This window comes from Camelus dromedarius, chromosome 8 (genome assembly GCF_036321535.1).
Source record: "Camelus dromedarius isolate mCamDro1 chromosome 8, mCamDro1.pat, whole genome shotgun sequence".
NCBI classification, from domain to species: Eukaryota; Metazoa; Chordata; class Mammalia; order Artiodactyla; family Camelidae; genus Camelus; species Camelus dromedarius.
Window position 1 is genome coordinate 75,781,166 of NC_087443.1, and position 16,892 is coordinate 75,798,057.

Here is a 16,892-nt window from a genome sequence, read left to right on the forward strand (position 1 = left end):
CGGACACATGGAGAGGGAATGGGTACTGTAATCTCAAGTTTCAACTCTGTAGCCTTTATTGAAAGAGAAAGAAATTTTATTTGTAAGAAGGAACAAAGGTAGAGGAAGCCTAGGTGCCACTAAATTCAAGAAATGGAGCCATCGGCATTGGGGACGCTTCCAGTAGATTCTGCAGACTTTGCTTGAGTTCCTGTTCACCACACCTCCACCAGGTTCAGGTGGCCCTCATGCTGCTCCTCAGGTGGCCGAGGGTGGAGGCTGAGGGAGCAGGCAGAAAGGCAGAGGGCTGGAAAGTTCCTCTTAGCATAGGAATCAACACAGATTTGAATATTCAGTCCTAAGGGTTATAAATAATGTGAGTTTTCATTGACGGGAAAGCAGTGCTACATTTAGTACAATAATTAGTTATTTGATTACTTTTGTTTTAGCCCGAAGTAGAGGACAATTGACAAATGTGAATACCTCTGAGACTGATTGGGCGCAGTAAACTAACTTTATTTATTACAAAATGCAATTTTATTAATATGAATTGACAGTAATTAATTTGCTAGTGTTGATGTTGTTAATAATTGCATGTAATTTATGAAATATTCATGCTAGAGCAGAATAAAATAATACATAGGTCCTTTGGCTTGTTTTTTTAAAAGTCTGAATATTTCAACAAAGCCTTCCTAATTCAACGTATTCACATTACAGTGGTTTGAAATCCCCCAAAATAACAACGAATGTTTTAATTGCATCATGGCTTTACATTCTTTATTTTGGCAGTTCTTACCCTGGCTTCCAGGCACTTCTGGGGATACTGTATCTGTGCTTCAGGGCACCAGGAAACTCTGTGAAATTAAATAGGAGAATGGATTTTTTACGAGCCTCCCCCAAAAGATTAAATACTGACCACTAAATTGTCTAAATTAATCTTCATAAAATTTCCAGAAATAGTTGTTTTATTCCCATTTCACAGATAAGGAAACCAAGGCTAAGGGAGGAGAATCCTTGGCTCTTACCAGCACGCAGGGTGAAATGGCAGAGGTGAGACTCAAGCCCGGGCCTCCAGCAACTCAATCCAGGACCCACAGAGTGAAATCTAATTTTGCTTTATTCCAATTTTTTTTTCTGAATGAAAGTATGGGCTGTTTCCCCCTCCTAATTCAGTTTGGCCCTCTTGTTCCTAGAAAAGGATTGTAATTAGAGAGAATCACAATTGAATTGAGCTAATATGATCAGTGACATAGGGCTGGAGTCTGTGACCCAGCTCTGTCGAGACCTTCAGTCACTGTCTCACTTCAGAGGACCCCTCCCCACTCAGCAGGTTGCAGGCTGGGGCCAAGGGCGGCTGTGTTTAGGGGGGCAGGAGGGGCAGCTGTTAGGTGCAGGAACACGCCCCCGGAAATCCTGGCTCAGGCCCCAACTCCCTGGGCTGACCTCAGGGGCATGCAACTTGTTCCCACGCTTGGAAGAGCCCGCGTTTGGTTTCACACTCTATTGTCACCATCTTGAAATTTGGAATCACTTTTGAATAGGGGACCCTGCGTTTGCATCTTGCCTTGAAAATTGTGTAGCTGGTTCTGCACTCTCTCCAGAAGTCAGAGGCAAGTTGTTTTGCCTCTCTGAGCCTTGGCTCTTCATCTGAGACATGAAGATAAGGTGTTTTAATCCACAAAATTCTTGAGGGGTTAGATGAGAGCGAGCCCACGAACGCCTGGTCAATTCTGTAGCCCAACCCAATGCCAGGCGTTTGTATTAGTGGTTGTCTTCTGACGTCAGCATATTCGAGCCCTCACCAAGTGAGCAAGAGTGCAGCTCCTTCCTAAAGGAGGGCAGCAGGGTGTCTGAGTCCAGTCCAGGGCTCTTTCTGAGCCCCTCTGAGCCCCGTCCCAGGACAGAGCCATCGGATAATTAAAAACCAGGCAAAGACCTAAGTCCATAGATTATTCAGGGTGCTGAGTTTGTCCCACATTCTCCCCTGGGGCCCTTGGAGACAGATCAATGGGAGAAGTTTAGGGTTCAGAAACCCACCACTGTGGTGTACGTGTCTTCATTCCTCAGGCATGTGCCCTACTCATTCTGAGAAGAAAAGAAAAATGCTTTCTGCACAAAGTTTCCAACTCACAATTCATTTTGCTAGCTGTGACCTCAGACACATTTTCCTCTCTGAACTCAGTTTTCTCATTTGTAAGATGATAATAATTCGGGTTACCCCCTGGGGCTGTGGGGGGCATTAGACAAGAAGGTGCAGGTGGAAGTCTCAGCACTGCCTGTAGGAGCAGCAGTAAGAGTTAGCTTTTCTTTGTCTCCATCTTCTGATTATTATTAATTAATCACATTTGTGCGGCTAACAGAACTCAGCTCACTTTGACCAGGTAAATGAAGGGTTAGAGTGAGGGCAAAGGGGTCACCAGGCCTGCCTAGCCTCCGGCACCCCCCTCCTGCCCCACCTCCCCCATTTCCCACTCTGTTCATCCCCCACACTAGGCTGGGGGAGGCTTGTCACCTCGGCCTCCTCCAAATCCCAAAACCTGGGGAGAGATTTCAGGTGGGAGCTGGGCTACCATCCTGCAGGCTCCTTCCTCCCTGAGTTCCACTCCCCAGAGGGCAGCTTTATGATCTTCGGATTGTGATCTAAGTGTCTGTACCCAGAATCCACATGCAGGTGAGCCCCTTGTGGACACAGAGCACTTTATTCCACGCTACATTTCATGCCGTATCTGTGCCTACCTCAGTGCAGGGCCTGCCCTGGGGCAGGTCTGAGGAACATCTGCTGAATAAACAATGAAACTGAACCTTGAAAGGAAAAGAACTTCTATAGAAACTACTTTATAGAACTTTATAGAAGGTACTTTTTTCTTCTTTACCATTGAAACCATTTTTAAGTGTGCAATTCGGTGGCATTAAGCAGATCTACGATGTTATATAACCACCACTGCTATCTGTTTCTGTTTCATCATCTGAAACTGAAGCTCCGTACTCATTAAACACTAACTCCCCATTCTCCCTTCCCTCGGCTCCTGGCAACCACCATTCTCCTTTCTGTCTCTATGAATTTGCCTCTTCTGGGTACCTCATGTAAGTGGAGTCCCACAACATTTGTCCTTTCAAGTTTCATCCATGCTGTAGCATGTGTCTGAATTTCATTCCTTCTTAAGGCTGAGATAATATTCCATTGTATGGATAGACCACATTTGGTTTGTCCATTCATCAGTTAATGAACAAATGGGGTTATTTGGGTTGTGTCCACATTTTTGCTGTTGTGAGTAAGTGCTGCTATGATGTTCAAGTACCTGCTTTTAATTCTTTTGGATATATTCCTATATCCTATATATATAGGAATGGAATCGCTGGGTCATATGATAATTCTATGTTTAACTTTTTGAAGAACTGCCAAACTGTTTTCCACACAGCTACAGCATTTTACAGTCCCACCTGCAATGTATGAGGGCTCAGTTTCTCTACATCCTTGCCAACACTTGTTGTTTTAGGTAGCGCTTTTAACAACTAGGTGAATAATCTCGTTCTTCCCATAAATATATAGGCATCTCAGCTGAAAGCAGTCCATTCTAAGCTGGGGAGAACCAATGAGGGAAAGGAGAGGGCTGGGAGAGACACGGTCATTTGCCTTTGCTCGGTGATGCTGAGGACAGTCCTGCTCTTTAGTAAATGGATGGGGTAATCTCTGTGGCTGGAGCTGCCGTGTGCTCACGTTCCTTTCTGCTTTTCCAGGGACAAGAGCATTAGGGAAATGGAGGACATAATGTGGGTAAAATGGTGGCCTTCTGATGCTGTTCTCGGTTAATTCTGACTAAAGAATACGGAGTGAAAATTTGTCTTCATGTGACCCACTGCCACAAGTAATGAACCATTTTTTTCAGGGCAGAGATCTGGGTGGGGGTGTCAGGTGGTGGCCTGGCCCACTGAGGAGCAGGATGAATATACCAAGCACTCTATGCTGAGGAGCTATGCGCTTTGGATTGTAACTGATTGTTTAGCCATCTACGAGCTATCACACACCTCCCTCTGCCCTTCAAGTGTGACCCCAGTGGGTTCCAATTGGGGCTGTTCTTTGGAAATGGTGTTCTGCACCTCGGCCCCCTGGGCCCTCTCTCTGCAACAGGAGGCAAATGGCCTGGAGGGAGGATGAGGGTCCTGGGTTCTCTGGGCTAAGAACTCCTGGATCTGCAAAAGACCCCGACCTGTCCCTGCAGCGACCAAGGCGCAGCGAGGGGGCTCATCTTCACTAACGTGCCTGGCCGTCTGCCCTCGGTGGAGGGCTGAGGCCCACAGGAGCCTCTCGGTGCTGCAGGGGTCCGTCTGCAGGGCAGTGCCTGCTGCTGAGCTGGCCCGTGGCATGCCTGACTGCAGCACAGGACTGACAGGGACGGGGGCTGGGTCCTAAGAGATGGTAAACGGAGAGAGACAGAGTGCACATCAATGACCAGGACTTCTTGAACACTCCAGACTCAGTGCCAGGGGAGGGAGGTGGGCACAGAACTACGATCTCACCTTCCTGGGCTCTTCCTTGGGCAAGGAGTGGGGTGCCTTTTGTTGACTACTTACTGAGGGTGTGACTTAGGGCCACGCACTTGACAAACCCCTCACTGACCAATCTGTGGTGGGGATTACCAGCTCCCCCTTGCAGCGTGACTTGGGTTATGGCTATGACATTTCCCAGTTGTGTGGCCTTGGGCAAATCAATTTACCTCTCTGAGCCTCAGTTTCCTCATCTAAGAAGTGGGGATAATAGTCTTCACAGGGGGAATACTTGTGAAGACCCTCTCCGTAAAGGAAAAAACCTGTGTTAGATGTTATTGTTATGTGGGGTACAAAAATCACTGTATCACAAAGTTATGAAGATGTTAGGAGGTACATTAAAAAATAAGGAGAACTTAGAATATCTTACATGTTCAGGTGCAAATATTGAAGGAGCCACATGTAATTTTAAGCAGTTCCAGCAGAATTACCACTGTGCAGCCAGTAGTGGCTGAACAGAGATTCACACTCTGGGCCGTCAGAGACCAAAGCCCACGTGTTTAAACACCACACTGCAGGGCCTCTGCTAGCTTATGTGTCTCAAAATCAGCCAGCCAGGAAGGAACTGATAACTCCCCTAAAAGATGGGGAGACTGAGGTTGAGAGAGAGGATCCAGTAGATAGAGAAATGCCTGGGGACGGGGTTTGAGGAAATTTATTTTCAGACGCTAGGGTCTGGAGTTCGTAATTCATTCACTTGTTTAACAAATGCTTATTGGGCAGCTATGATGAGCCAGAGACTGATCTGGGTGCTTTGGACACTACGATGAGTGAAAAAATGAGTTACAGCACCAGCCCTCATGGAGCTTTTGGGCTACAGAGGAGACAGAGCAAGTGAATAAACGCACACATGAGAAGTGTAGTTGTAACTGTGCTGAGGATGCAAGTGCCACCAAATGACAAACACAGGATGTAAGGAGGGCCTGGAAAAGCCTGTTGGGCAGCTTCCCTGGGGAAGTGATGAAAGGGTAGAAAGGAGGACAGAGGGAGAGGGAAGCCTGGGCAAAGGCCCTGGGGCAGGTCCAAGGAACTGTGGCACCGGAGCTGAGAGCAGAGTGAGGATGGTTTGATATACGGCGGGGGAGGGAGTTTAGGGCCATGTTATAGGCTTTTGTCTTCATCCTAAGAGCAGTGGGAAGCTTTCTGAGGGTTTTCACCAGAAGGCTACAGGTCAAACTTGGGCTCTGAAAAGTTCACTCTAGCTTCAGTGTCGGGAAGAGACTCAGAGCAAAACCATTAAAAATGGCAAAAAATGAAGAACATACCAGCTGAGTAAAATCTTAGACAGCTGACTCCTTAACTAGACTGACAGTCAAGAAATGCCCCCATGTAATTACCGGCATGTGTGCACGTCACGTGCACAACCCTGTCATGTTGCACCTGGGCAGACAGACCAGCTGGAGGACCCACCAGAGCCTCTCGTTTCTGTACCCCTGCAGCTGGCTGAGCACCTGAACTGGTTTCCTGGGCCCTCAAGAAATGCCTGCTGGAAAAATGGACACCTTAGTGACAGTGCCATCTGGCCAGCCAGGCTGTGACATCTGAGTCCATACTCCGTGAGGTGAGAGCATTTCTGAAGGGTGTCTGTTTCCAGAGTACCATCTCTCCCAGTCCCTCTAAATTTGGGGGCTGCGTAGGTCGGGCAGTGCAAGTTGAAGGTGCTGAGGGGAGGAATGAGGAAGTCCCTGCACAGTACTGAGAAATCCCAGGGGAAGGTCGCTTCAAACCACCCCTATGCACCCAGCCTGGTCCTTTGGGCAGACAGTGAAGGAAAGGGACTGGGAAGTTAATACCCAGCCTGTACGATTGAAGACTGAGGGTCCCTCAAAGCAGAGGAGACTTGAGGGTGGGCGTAGGGGCTGGGAGCCTTCCCATGTCACGCACATGTGCCCCTTCTCCCTGGAATTTCCATGATGTGCTCTAATGGGGCTATTTCTTACACTTGCTGCATCAGAACTGGAGGTGGGCCAGGTGAGTGAGTTTAAGAGGGAGCCTTGGCTTTTCCGGCAGCAATCTGGGAAAAGACATCAGCAGGAGAGAGATTGGCGAGACAGAGCATGAGTTTGCCGGGGTGAAGGGTTACTCTTTTATAACTTGGAGGCCTGGGCAGTGAGATGCACCCTTCCTGCCTGCTCGGCTGCAGCCTCTGCCACTCTGCCTCACCTGACCTGTGATTTGAGATGGGCCAAATCATAATTCCTTGAGGGCGATAGAGAGAATGAATGTGTCATGAAGCAATTTGGTGCTAAGTGTGTGGAAAAGGAGTGCCAGCTAGCGACAGAGGAGCAGGGGAGAGCTTGTATGCTGTGGGAGGGCTGCTCAACTGGGGTCCCTGGGGCCCAGATCAGAGCTGGGATTCTCCAGTGCTGAGCTGGGTTTGCTCAGGCTTGTGACTTCTGAGGTGAGTCAGCCTGGGTAGATGTCCCAGTCTGTCCTGGTGTATTAACTATCTATTGCTGGCCAAACATTAGGGGCTTCAAACAAAAACATATGATTTCAAATAGCCCGTGGGTCAGGAATCCAGGAGTGGCTTATTTGGATGGTTCTGGCTCAGAGTCTCTCAAAGGCTGCAGTCAAGCTGTTGGTGGACAAGGCTCCAGGCATCTCAAAGCTCGACTAGGGCTGGAGAATTCACCTCCAGGGTAGCTCATGTGCCTACCTGGCAGGTTAGTGCCAGCCGTGGGCAAGAGGCCTCAGCTCCTCACCACGTGGACCTCTCCACAGGGCTGCTTGAGTGTCCTCATAACATGGCGGCCAGCTTCCCTGCGCGTGAGCGACCCAGAGAGAGCAAAGTGAAAGCGGTGACTTTCTTGACTAGCCTCAGAGGTCACTCTCCGCCATTTTGCAATGTACGGTTGGCTTCACAGGGCAGCCAGCCCTCTTTAATATGGAGGAGACCACGCAAAGATGTGAACACCCAGAGTGAAGGATCACCCAGGACCATCTGGGAGGCTGGCCACCCCATCTGTAAGATAGCAGCTGTGTCTGCCCAGCTACCTTGTGGTCAGGCTGGGAGATCGTGTGTGGGAAAGAGCTCGGAGAAGCGGAGGCCTGGGAGGTGCGGTCGTGGTCAGGACCTCAGGCTTGGGACATGACAGGATGAGATGTGCCATAAGGGTAAAACACACTTCAGATTTCTAAGATTTAATATGAAAAAGAGAATGTAAATGATCTCATTAAATGTTGAAATGATATTTTGGGTAGTGTGCTAAAGACATTTTTTATTAAAATTAATTTCACTTACTTCTTTTCATTTGTTAACGTGGCTACTGGAAAATTTAAAATTACATCCGTGGCTGGCATTTTATTTCATCAGATAGCACTGGCCTAGGCCATGGGCCCTGGACTGCGGTCCTTATCCATTTTTCCCTAGAGCTTCCAAAGGGCTCAGTGCAAGCTGAGTGAGAGCTCTGAACACAGAACATATCCGAAGAATGTATAGGCTGCTGGTGGAGAGGATCTTTGGAGTCAGACAAACCTGGATTCAAACTGTGGCTCAATTCCCAGGGTTCCTAACCTCTCTGACCAGAGAGTCCACATCTGCAGAGTGGGTCCACTAGTCTCTGCCCAATTCAGATGCAAATGAGGCGTGACCTTGCGCAGATGGAAGGGTTCATTATGCATATTCTTCATATAAATGCATATTGGCCTTAGGCTAGAAGCACCTAAGAGGTGCAGTGGTGGGACAAGGCTGAGGAGTAGCCGACAAGTGGTCAGCCCCGCACCTGCACTGCCAGCCACATGCTGGCTGTTGGCAGAAGCAGCTTTGGATTTTCTGATTTTCCTGTTCTGCTTCTGTGTCCCGCCGTGGCCTTGTCTGGATCCCTGATGGAAGCAGAGGCTACCTACCAGGGCGTGAGAGCAGATCAGCCTGTCCAGCACAGTCCCGCCCCCTTAGCCATCATGGGTGACAGCTTGGAGAAAGCACCTCCTGACAGGGGAAAATTGTCCCAGGACAGTAGAGCAGGTCAGGTCAGAGCCCCTCCACACGGTCCTCCCTCCCCACCCCTCCCCTGAGAACCAGCTCTGAGCAACTCACCCTATCTCTGTTCCCAGAGGGACCAGAGACAAACAAAAGGGAGACATGTTTTCCGTTATCAAGACTCAAAATCCTTACACTTAATTAAAACATGCCATGGCAACCAGCATGGTGTGCGTAGCTGGGCTCAGAGTGGCCACTGCCGCTGTCTGTGATGCCCACGTGCCATTTCTTTATTCCGGGAGAGGCGACTGTGCTTTGCCTTTTGTGAGCATGGCCTTTGTCTGCAGTGCCAGGGGTGGAAACTTGGGGCCTCAGCAGGGCTGACACCTGTGGCCTTTTTTGGGCCAGTGCCTTCTCCAAGCTAGGAAGCCAGGCAATCCCAGGGCAGGTTTGGAGCCCCCTACATCAGCTGAGGGCTGCACCGGGGACAAAGTTGTGACCAGATGCAGTCCCCATACTCTGGACGCTGCTAGGTGGGACACACACAACCAGATTGCTGCTGGACAAAAGATAAGGACTTCGGTAGGGTGTGGAGGCAAGAGGCTGGGGATAGAATCAGAGAAGGCTTCCTGGAGGAGAGGTCATTTGCGTATTAGAAGGGGGAAGAGTCAGAGCCTGGTGGAAGTGGTAGCACAAGCCCAGGCATGGAGGTGAGAAAGAGCATGGCAAGCGGAGGCTGATTCAGGTCTGTGCCAGGAGGAAGTTGTAGGGAATTTGGAGTGCCAGGCTGAGAGGCACGGACATTGCTTGGTGTGGGAGATAGGGGTCCAAAGAAGGTTGCTAACTGGATCAGAGTCAGGTCAGAGGCTACTGATCTGGGTTGTGCTAGTGTTGCAGGAAAATGGGATGTGAGAGGATGGTCATGTTCCAGGTCTTACCCTGGGATGCGCCCCTTCCAACTGAAGGTCCTTGGCTTCAAGAAGGAGAGAATTCAAGAACCAGCCATAGTAAAGTGAAAACAAGTTTGTTTAGAGAGGTACACATTCCACAGACAGAATACAGAATGTGTCAGAACGGAGAGCAGTGCAGGAGTGGTTAGTTTTTATGGATTGGGTAATTTCTTTTTTTTTCTTTTTAACATTTTTTATTGATTTATAATCATTTTACAATGTTGTGTCAAATTCCAGTGTAGAGCACAATTTTTCAGTTATACGTGAACATATATATATTCATTGTCACATTTTTTTCTCTGTGAGCTACCATAAGATCTTGTGTATATTTCCCTGTGCTATACAGTATAATCTTGTTTATCTAGTCTACAATTTTGAAATCCTGTCTATCCCTTCCCACCCTCCGCCCCCTGGGCAACCACAGTTTGTATTCTATGTCTATGAGTCTATTTCTGTTTTGTATTTATGCTTTGTTTGTTTTTGTTTTTGTTTTTGTTTTTGTTTTTGTTTTTTAGATTCCACATATGAGTGATCTCATATGGTATTTTTCTTTCTCTTTCTGGCTTACTTCACTTAGAATGACATTCTCCAGGAGCATTCATGTTGCTGCAAATGGCGTTATGTTGTCGGTTTTTATGGCTGAATAGTATTCCATTGTATAAATATACCACATCTTCTTTATCCAGTCATCTGTTGATGGACATTTAGGCTGTTTCCATGTCTTGGCTATTGTAAATAGTGCTGCTATGAACATTGGGGTGCACGTGTCATCCTGAAGTAGGGTTCCTTCTGGATATAAACCCAGGATTGGGATTCCTGGGTCATACGGTAAGTCTATTCCTAGTTTTTTGAGGAATCTCCATACTGTTTTCCACAGTGGCTGCAACAAACTGCATTCCCACCAACAGTGTAGGAGGGTTCTGGATTGGGTAATTTCATATGCTAACAAGAAGGAGAATTATTCCAACTATTTTGGGGAAGAGGCGGGGATTTCTAGGAATTGGGCCCTGCCCACTTTTTGGTCTTTTATGGTCAGCCTTGGGAACTGTCATGGCGCCTGTGGGGGTGTCATTTAGCATGTTAACATACTACAATGAACATACAATGGGGCCCAAGGTCTGTTGGAAGTTGAATTATTCACCATCTTAGGCCTCGTTGGTTCTAACCAGTTTATGTTGCATCCTCAATGAAAGGTTGTGCCCTGCCCCCTTACCTTCTGTCTCCCTAGAGAAATTTAGATGGCTTCTCTGTCTCTGGGTGAGGTTCAGACTTATGTTATGGCCACAAGGGGGTCCTGATGGGGAGAGTGGATGACCTTAGAGAATTCTGACTCTCACTATGGAAGGACACAGCAAAGTGCATGCCCAATGAAAGGCAACTCAGCATCAAGGGACCAGAGCAGTCATGGAGTCAGGTATCAGACAGCTGTGTGACCTCGGGCAAGTCACTTAACTCCTCTGAGCCTTGGGTTTTTCATTTTTCACACGAGGAGAGGATAAAATCACTTAAGTGAAGCACATAGCAAGTGCTTGCTGCACATAAGTTCTTCAAAACATGACGCCTGTTGTTTCCAGTTCAAAGCAACACACAGGTGAATTGAGCCCAATGCAGTTCCCTAATGTCAGTCTGTCAACTTCAGATTTCTCCAGGATCCTGAAGGCTTTGGGGCTGGCTGTGGAGAGAGAGGGACCACTTTAGGGATGCAATTCCCTTTTTTAGCAGTGGTAGAGAACCCTGTGGAATGCAAGGACAGGCTGAGCCTTTCCTTGACTGAGGCCAGAGCAGGAGTGTCAACAGCTCTAGACAAGAGCGCCCCAGGGCATCTGCTTTATCTACTGCTGTGCACAGCGGGTTTTGGGTGAGAGAGTGAAAGGTGACGTTGACCCAGCAGCGCCCCAAGGCATTGTCAGGAGATGCCACTGGTGGTGACAGCACTGTCTGTAGACAAGAGAGTCCGTAGACTTGGATTTAAGAGCTATGAGTGTGAGGTCACATACAGCTGTCTTAATACCCTAAATTCAAGTTCTATTAAGGTTTCTTATGTGTTCTGATGCTTCTTGGTTACCTTGAGCTGCTGCATGCAGAACGAAGGCTCTTAGGTCACGTGTCCCATGGCTTCGGACCAGACAGGAGACAGCACAGCTGGGCATGTCATGCCTGGGCCAGGGTGGGGTGTCCAGAAACCTCACTCTGGGGACTTCTTGGTTCAGACACAGAATCCATCTCAGTACAAAGGCTATTTCTTGGGTGGGGTAAATTTCCAGGGCCTTTTAAAAGCCATAAATAGAGAGGCTCTGATTTAAGAGCCTCATGGATGGTGATTTTTTTAGGTCATTTATGTAGCAGAGCTCCTCTCCCTCCCATCCGATTTGACCCTCTGTCTTCTCTAGGCTGGCTGGGAGAGGAGGAACTGGTTTTCTCTCAATAAGTATGGGCTGCTGCATCGGATTCAGATGGGGACGGTTTAAGGACCCTGTGATTCCTCAGTTCCCTTGTAAGGTTTAGGACTTCGGAATGAATTAAAACACCAAAGGCAAGAAGCCTGCAAGGGAGAAATGATGATTCCCGCTGGTTCCTCCCCGCACCTGCGGTGCCCGTGGTAATCTGCCCACAGGGAGCCTGAGTCACCAAGAGGGAAATGGTCCAATTCAGGACCGGTTAGAAATTGGGCTCATACACCAGCCATTAGGGAACTTTACTCGATGAGAAAATGAGAACCTTTCATAGTTACTAAAGAGAGCACCATTCTTAATTTGACCTCCTCTTGGCCGTGGGAGATGGGCACTTTATCTGAAACTCAAGTGCCCAGAAAAGGAAGAAAAAGAAAGCCGTTGGTATGAGGAGGGGAGGCCAGTCTGCATCCTGTTCCCCTGAGGTCACGTGTCTATCTTGGTCCCTGGAGCAAGTCCATGGCTCTGATGGGTGGAGACTCTGATGGAAAATGTGACTTAAGATGCTATGCACGTTGGGCCAAACCACAAAGTGGCATAGTACTTGAAGCAAATGGCCTTTACAATCAAGATCTGAAAGATGCAGTTTTAAGTAGCCTGAACAAAGCCCAACACTAGGAGAGAAATAGAGGTTTGAGGGGCCAGAGTGGTGGGAGGGAGTTGATTCGAAGAAGAATTAGAAAAAAAAGAGAGAGACTTTATGAATGGTGTTTCCAATGCTGAGACTGAGACATAGGATAGGACATCAGCTTTAATAGAATGCCTATGAAAACTGGCGTGGAGGGCCTTTTATAGTAAGAGTGAATTTCTCATCTCTAATGTCATGCTCTGGTAGGTCATGTGGAGACAGTCACTGTCAGAACTGGCAGGGAGGGGTGAGGGTAGCCCCTGCCTGGAACCTAAGCCCCCTCCCTTTTGATAAAACAGAAGGACATTTTTGGCAGCCTGGACCCATGTTGTAGGTGTGTAGGGTAGCTCAGTGTGGCCTTAATTTGAATTTCTTGATTACAAAAGAGGTTGATTACCTTCTGATATGTTTATTGGCATTTGGATTTCCTCTACGTAAAGTGTCTCTTCAAGTTCTTTGCCCTTTAACAGGTACTGGATTGTCTGAATTCATCAAACTGATTTCTGAGACTACTTTGTATGTCCTGGGGCTGAGTCCTTTGTTGGTTTTGAGGGTTGCACACTTTTTTTTGCTCTGTTCTGTGGCTTCGCCTTTTTCCTCTCTTAATAGTATATTTTGATAAACATAAGTTTTTAATTTTAATGTAGTCAATTATATCAGTACTTTCCTTTATGATCAATATTTTCTGTCTTATTTTATAATTTGTCCCACAGAGATAGTCTCTGTGATTTTCTCTTTTACATTCAGGTCTGTAATCTGCCTAGAGTTGATTTTTGAGCGTGGTGTGAGGTAGAGGTCCAGATGCATTTTTTCCACGTGGATACCAAATTGTTGCAGCTATATTCACTACCCCTTTCATTGCTTTACAGTGCTACGTTTACCATAAACCGCATGTCCATATATGTACAAATTTGTTTATTGGTTTTATGTTCTGTTCCATTGGTCTATTTCACTGATTTTCTAATGTTAAACCAACCTTGGATTCCTGGTATAAACTCAACTTGGTTATAGTATAATATTCTCTTCCTATATTGCTGGACTCAGGGTGTTAATATTCTTTTAGGATTTTTACACCTATATGAATGAGAGTGATTAAGATGTATTTTTGCTTCATTGTGCTGCCTCTAGCAAGTTTTCATGTCAAAGTTAAACCAGCCTAATGAGTTGGGTTATACAGTAACTATGTTTTAATCGTAATGGTCTGGCCAGGACATTGCTGTTTCTGCTAGATACCACCACTGCTACTACTGCATTTGCATTCTAACTTTCTTTTGTATTTCCTCATTTGTTCTATGTTCAAAGTCCTCAGTAGAGGCATCTGATTGGCTGAGCAGACTGCCTGAGGGGTGGGGAGAGGGAAGCTCTCATTCCCTTATCTTTTGTAGTCGGGGTAGGGGTGGGGTATATACTGGTTTCCAAGACTGGGTGAAGGCTGTATCCTAGACAGTGCATTTCTCCTCCCACTACCCCTCCCCCCCCCGCCCCCAAGAAGTATCCTTGACAATAATCCTGTACAGTAATTCTTATACTCATAAAAGACTGAGAACACTGAGTGGACCAAAGGAAAGAGTGAAATGGAAATGTATAGTTGTTTGGGTATTCAGATAACAGAAGTTTTTAATTTTAATGTAGTCAATTATATCAGTACTTTCATTTGTGGTTAATATTTTCTGTCTTGTTTTATAATTTGTCCCTGCATTTCTCCTAATTCTGCATTTCAAATAAACTGAAATTCCTGGTGGTGAATGGGAATTGGGTATTCTAAGGGCTTTTGATAGTCTGCAGGATTTAACCTAATTTTAACTCAACATCACCCTCTCTAATCAGCACCTCTATACGTAGTAAAGCACTGGTCTCAGGATGCCCTAGAGAATCAAATCCTCCCTGAGGGTCAGGTTCTAAAGTAGGCTCCTCAGTTAAATTTGCATATAATTAGATTCCACCGTATTCACTTTTTACTTCTCATTATTTTATAGACATCAAGCATGAGTGTCTTTAATTTCCCCTTTCCAAAAACGGAAACAAAAACCAAAAGCATGCAAATCTGAGAGGGCCTTGTGTTTCCACTGTTATTTTTGGATGGACGGGTTGGTGATTTCACATGCTTTTGGGTCTCTCTCAGTGGTTCTCTCAGTCTCCATCCGGCTTGCTGGCCTACATCCAGTTAGATACTTGTTCATGGTACTGCAGGGCATGCTCAAGGTTGGGATCAGTCTTTTTGCCTTTTTTCCCCGTCTATTCCACATAGCTGCTGTCGATTCCCAGAAATTGGGTGACTTTTATGGCCTCGATAGAACAGTATTTTTAGAACATAGTGGGTCCTGGATTCTGTATCTGGTATGCAACAGAGAGCTTCAAGTCTTAAGTCCTTTAAGAGAATTGCACTGTTATTATTTCTCCAGGATTCTCTTCCACTTACTTGCCCATTGTTAAGATCCTTTGCTACTCTGAAGCTCTCATGAAGTCCTGGAGATGTCTTTGTGGTTTGTCTCCATTGAAGAATTAGAAATAACAGTGCCCCCTAGGCACATGGAGGTGTCATTGTTTCACTGCTTTAGTTAATCAGCAGGTGTTGGCAGTTGCCCCATCCAGAATGTTCAGGGAGCCCCAGAGTGTGTCCTGTTTTAGAGAAACGCCACTGTATCTCAAGTCTTAGACTTCTGTTAACTAACATTGATAGAAATTATCTTAAAGCAAAAAGGCTAATTTAAAGAGTTTTTGTTTGTTTGTGAAGACTACATTTTCTACTGATCTATTTAATTCTTTTGACCTCTCTGCTGCTTGTTCATATGGTTATAAAGACAGCACAGTGCCTAGCATGTAGCAAGTGTGCAATACATGATTACTGAATGAACACTGTCTTTTAAAATTCTTTAATTTTTCTTTTCTTTCTTTTTTTAAACAAAAGTAACATATTCTTTGTAGAAAATTCAAATAATACACAAGCTTCTGAAATAAAGTATGAGTGTCTTCTTGCCTTCTGCTTTAGTCCCATAAGGTTACTATTGTTAACAGTTTGGTGTATATTATGCTAGACTTTAAAAATGTAAATATAAGCTTCACCTCCCCCCACATATGCTGAGATTCTTTTCCCTTTGAAAATGGAATCATTCCATCAGTAATGTTTTTCAGTTCACTTTTTTCTATTCCCTCCCAATAGATGATTCTATGACAACATTTCAGTTACTGTACGTTGGTCTAGTTCTTTAATGGCTATATAATAATCTATTTAGCCAGTTCCATTGTTTTGCCATAGCAAACGATGCTGCAGCCAGTTCCTTGGACAGCTGCCCTTGCACAGCTGTGCATCTCTGTTGCATAGATCCCTCGAATAAGATAGGACCTTTTAATTAAAGCCCCCAGCACAGACCCGAGCCTTAGTGGGCAGCTCCATAAATATTGGTTGATGACAATACTATGGTGTCATATTAATTAGAACAGGAAGGGACCCATTAGGGCCACAAATGCACATTCACAGGGGAAGCTGTTTCTACAGAAGGAGGATATAACACTTAATATTCTCATTTTGAAAAGACAAAACACGTTAAATGTAATAAGTAGCAGGTTGCCTGTGTATCAGCATGTAAAATATTCCCCAGGGAGCGTTAGCTTGACAGAATGCATAAAGATACTGCATTCAAGATAAAACAGAGCGAATATTTACCCAGCATAGTTACCTGGAAAATATACAATTTGATCTAGATAGAGGCTTTTACTGTATAAATTATTGTGTCCTCGACTTCAATCACAAACGGCTTTCAAGTTGGGCAATTGCCTTAGAAAAAAAGCAGAAGAGAACAGTTTCCAATTGTCTGGAATGAGCTTCAAAAACAGGCAACTCGGTTCTGATAGAACAATTTAAACCGGCCATCTCCTTATCTGATGTGGACATCATTTTTCAGAGGGGCATCCAGCTCAAATTAAATAGTTTTCCCGCAGACAGTCTGTCTGTCTTTTTTTTGTTTTTTATTTTTTGTTTTTTTCTCTTTCCTTCACCAGGCAGGGTGCCTCAGGCCTCTGGTAATTTAAGAAGATTTGTCTGGGCAATGCCAAAGTGAGATGAACAGAAACAACTTTAACAGAAGGTAAAAATGAATGATATTAAAAAACGATAATAAAGGCTGGTCAGAGGCTGATTTGACTCTGGAGACTATACTCCTGCCTGGCTGATTGCTTCAGAAACCCTCTCGAAACCCTGGGATTTATTTGCAAATGATCTCCAGTGTGGACCAAAGAGTTCAACAGGAAAAGAAATGAGCAAAATTGATGAGTTGGGTGGAACAAAATAGGGCCATCACGCTATGGTGGGAAGAGGTGAGACAGGGCGTCCCCGGGAACATTTTGATCAAATTGCCATGGCGGAGGTGGGGCTGCTTCTCTTCCGGTCTCGGGCGCTTCACAGGCCTCCCCTGCACTTA

General features: G+C 45.9%; 1 protein-coding gene across 3 annotated transcripts in view; it reads left to right on the forward strand.

Moving 5' to 3' along the window:
* BUB3 (BUB3 mitotic checkpoint protein) overlaps nucleotides 1–16,578 on the forward strand; it is a 49,006-nt gene extending 32,428 nt beyond the window's left edge. For 2 of the 3 annotated variants that reach the window (XM_031461936.2, XM_031461937.2), the window contains exon 8: nucleotides 16,474–16,578. In XM_031461936.2, the coding sequence (XP_031317796.1) occupies nucleotides 16,474–16,498 (25 nt within the window). In that variant the 3' untranslated portion in view covers nucleotides 16,499–16,578. The remainder of the gene's footprint in view (nucleotides 1–16,473) is intronic. The other variant, XM_031461935.2, reaches the window with a different exon arrangement.
* Nucleotides 16,579–16,892: the final 314 nt, after the last annotated feature.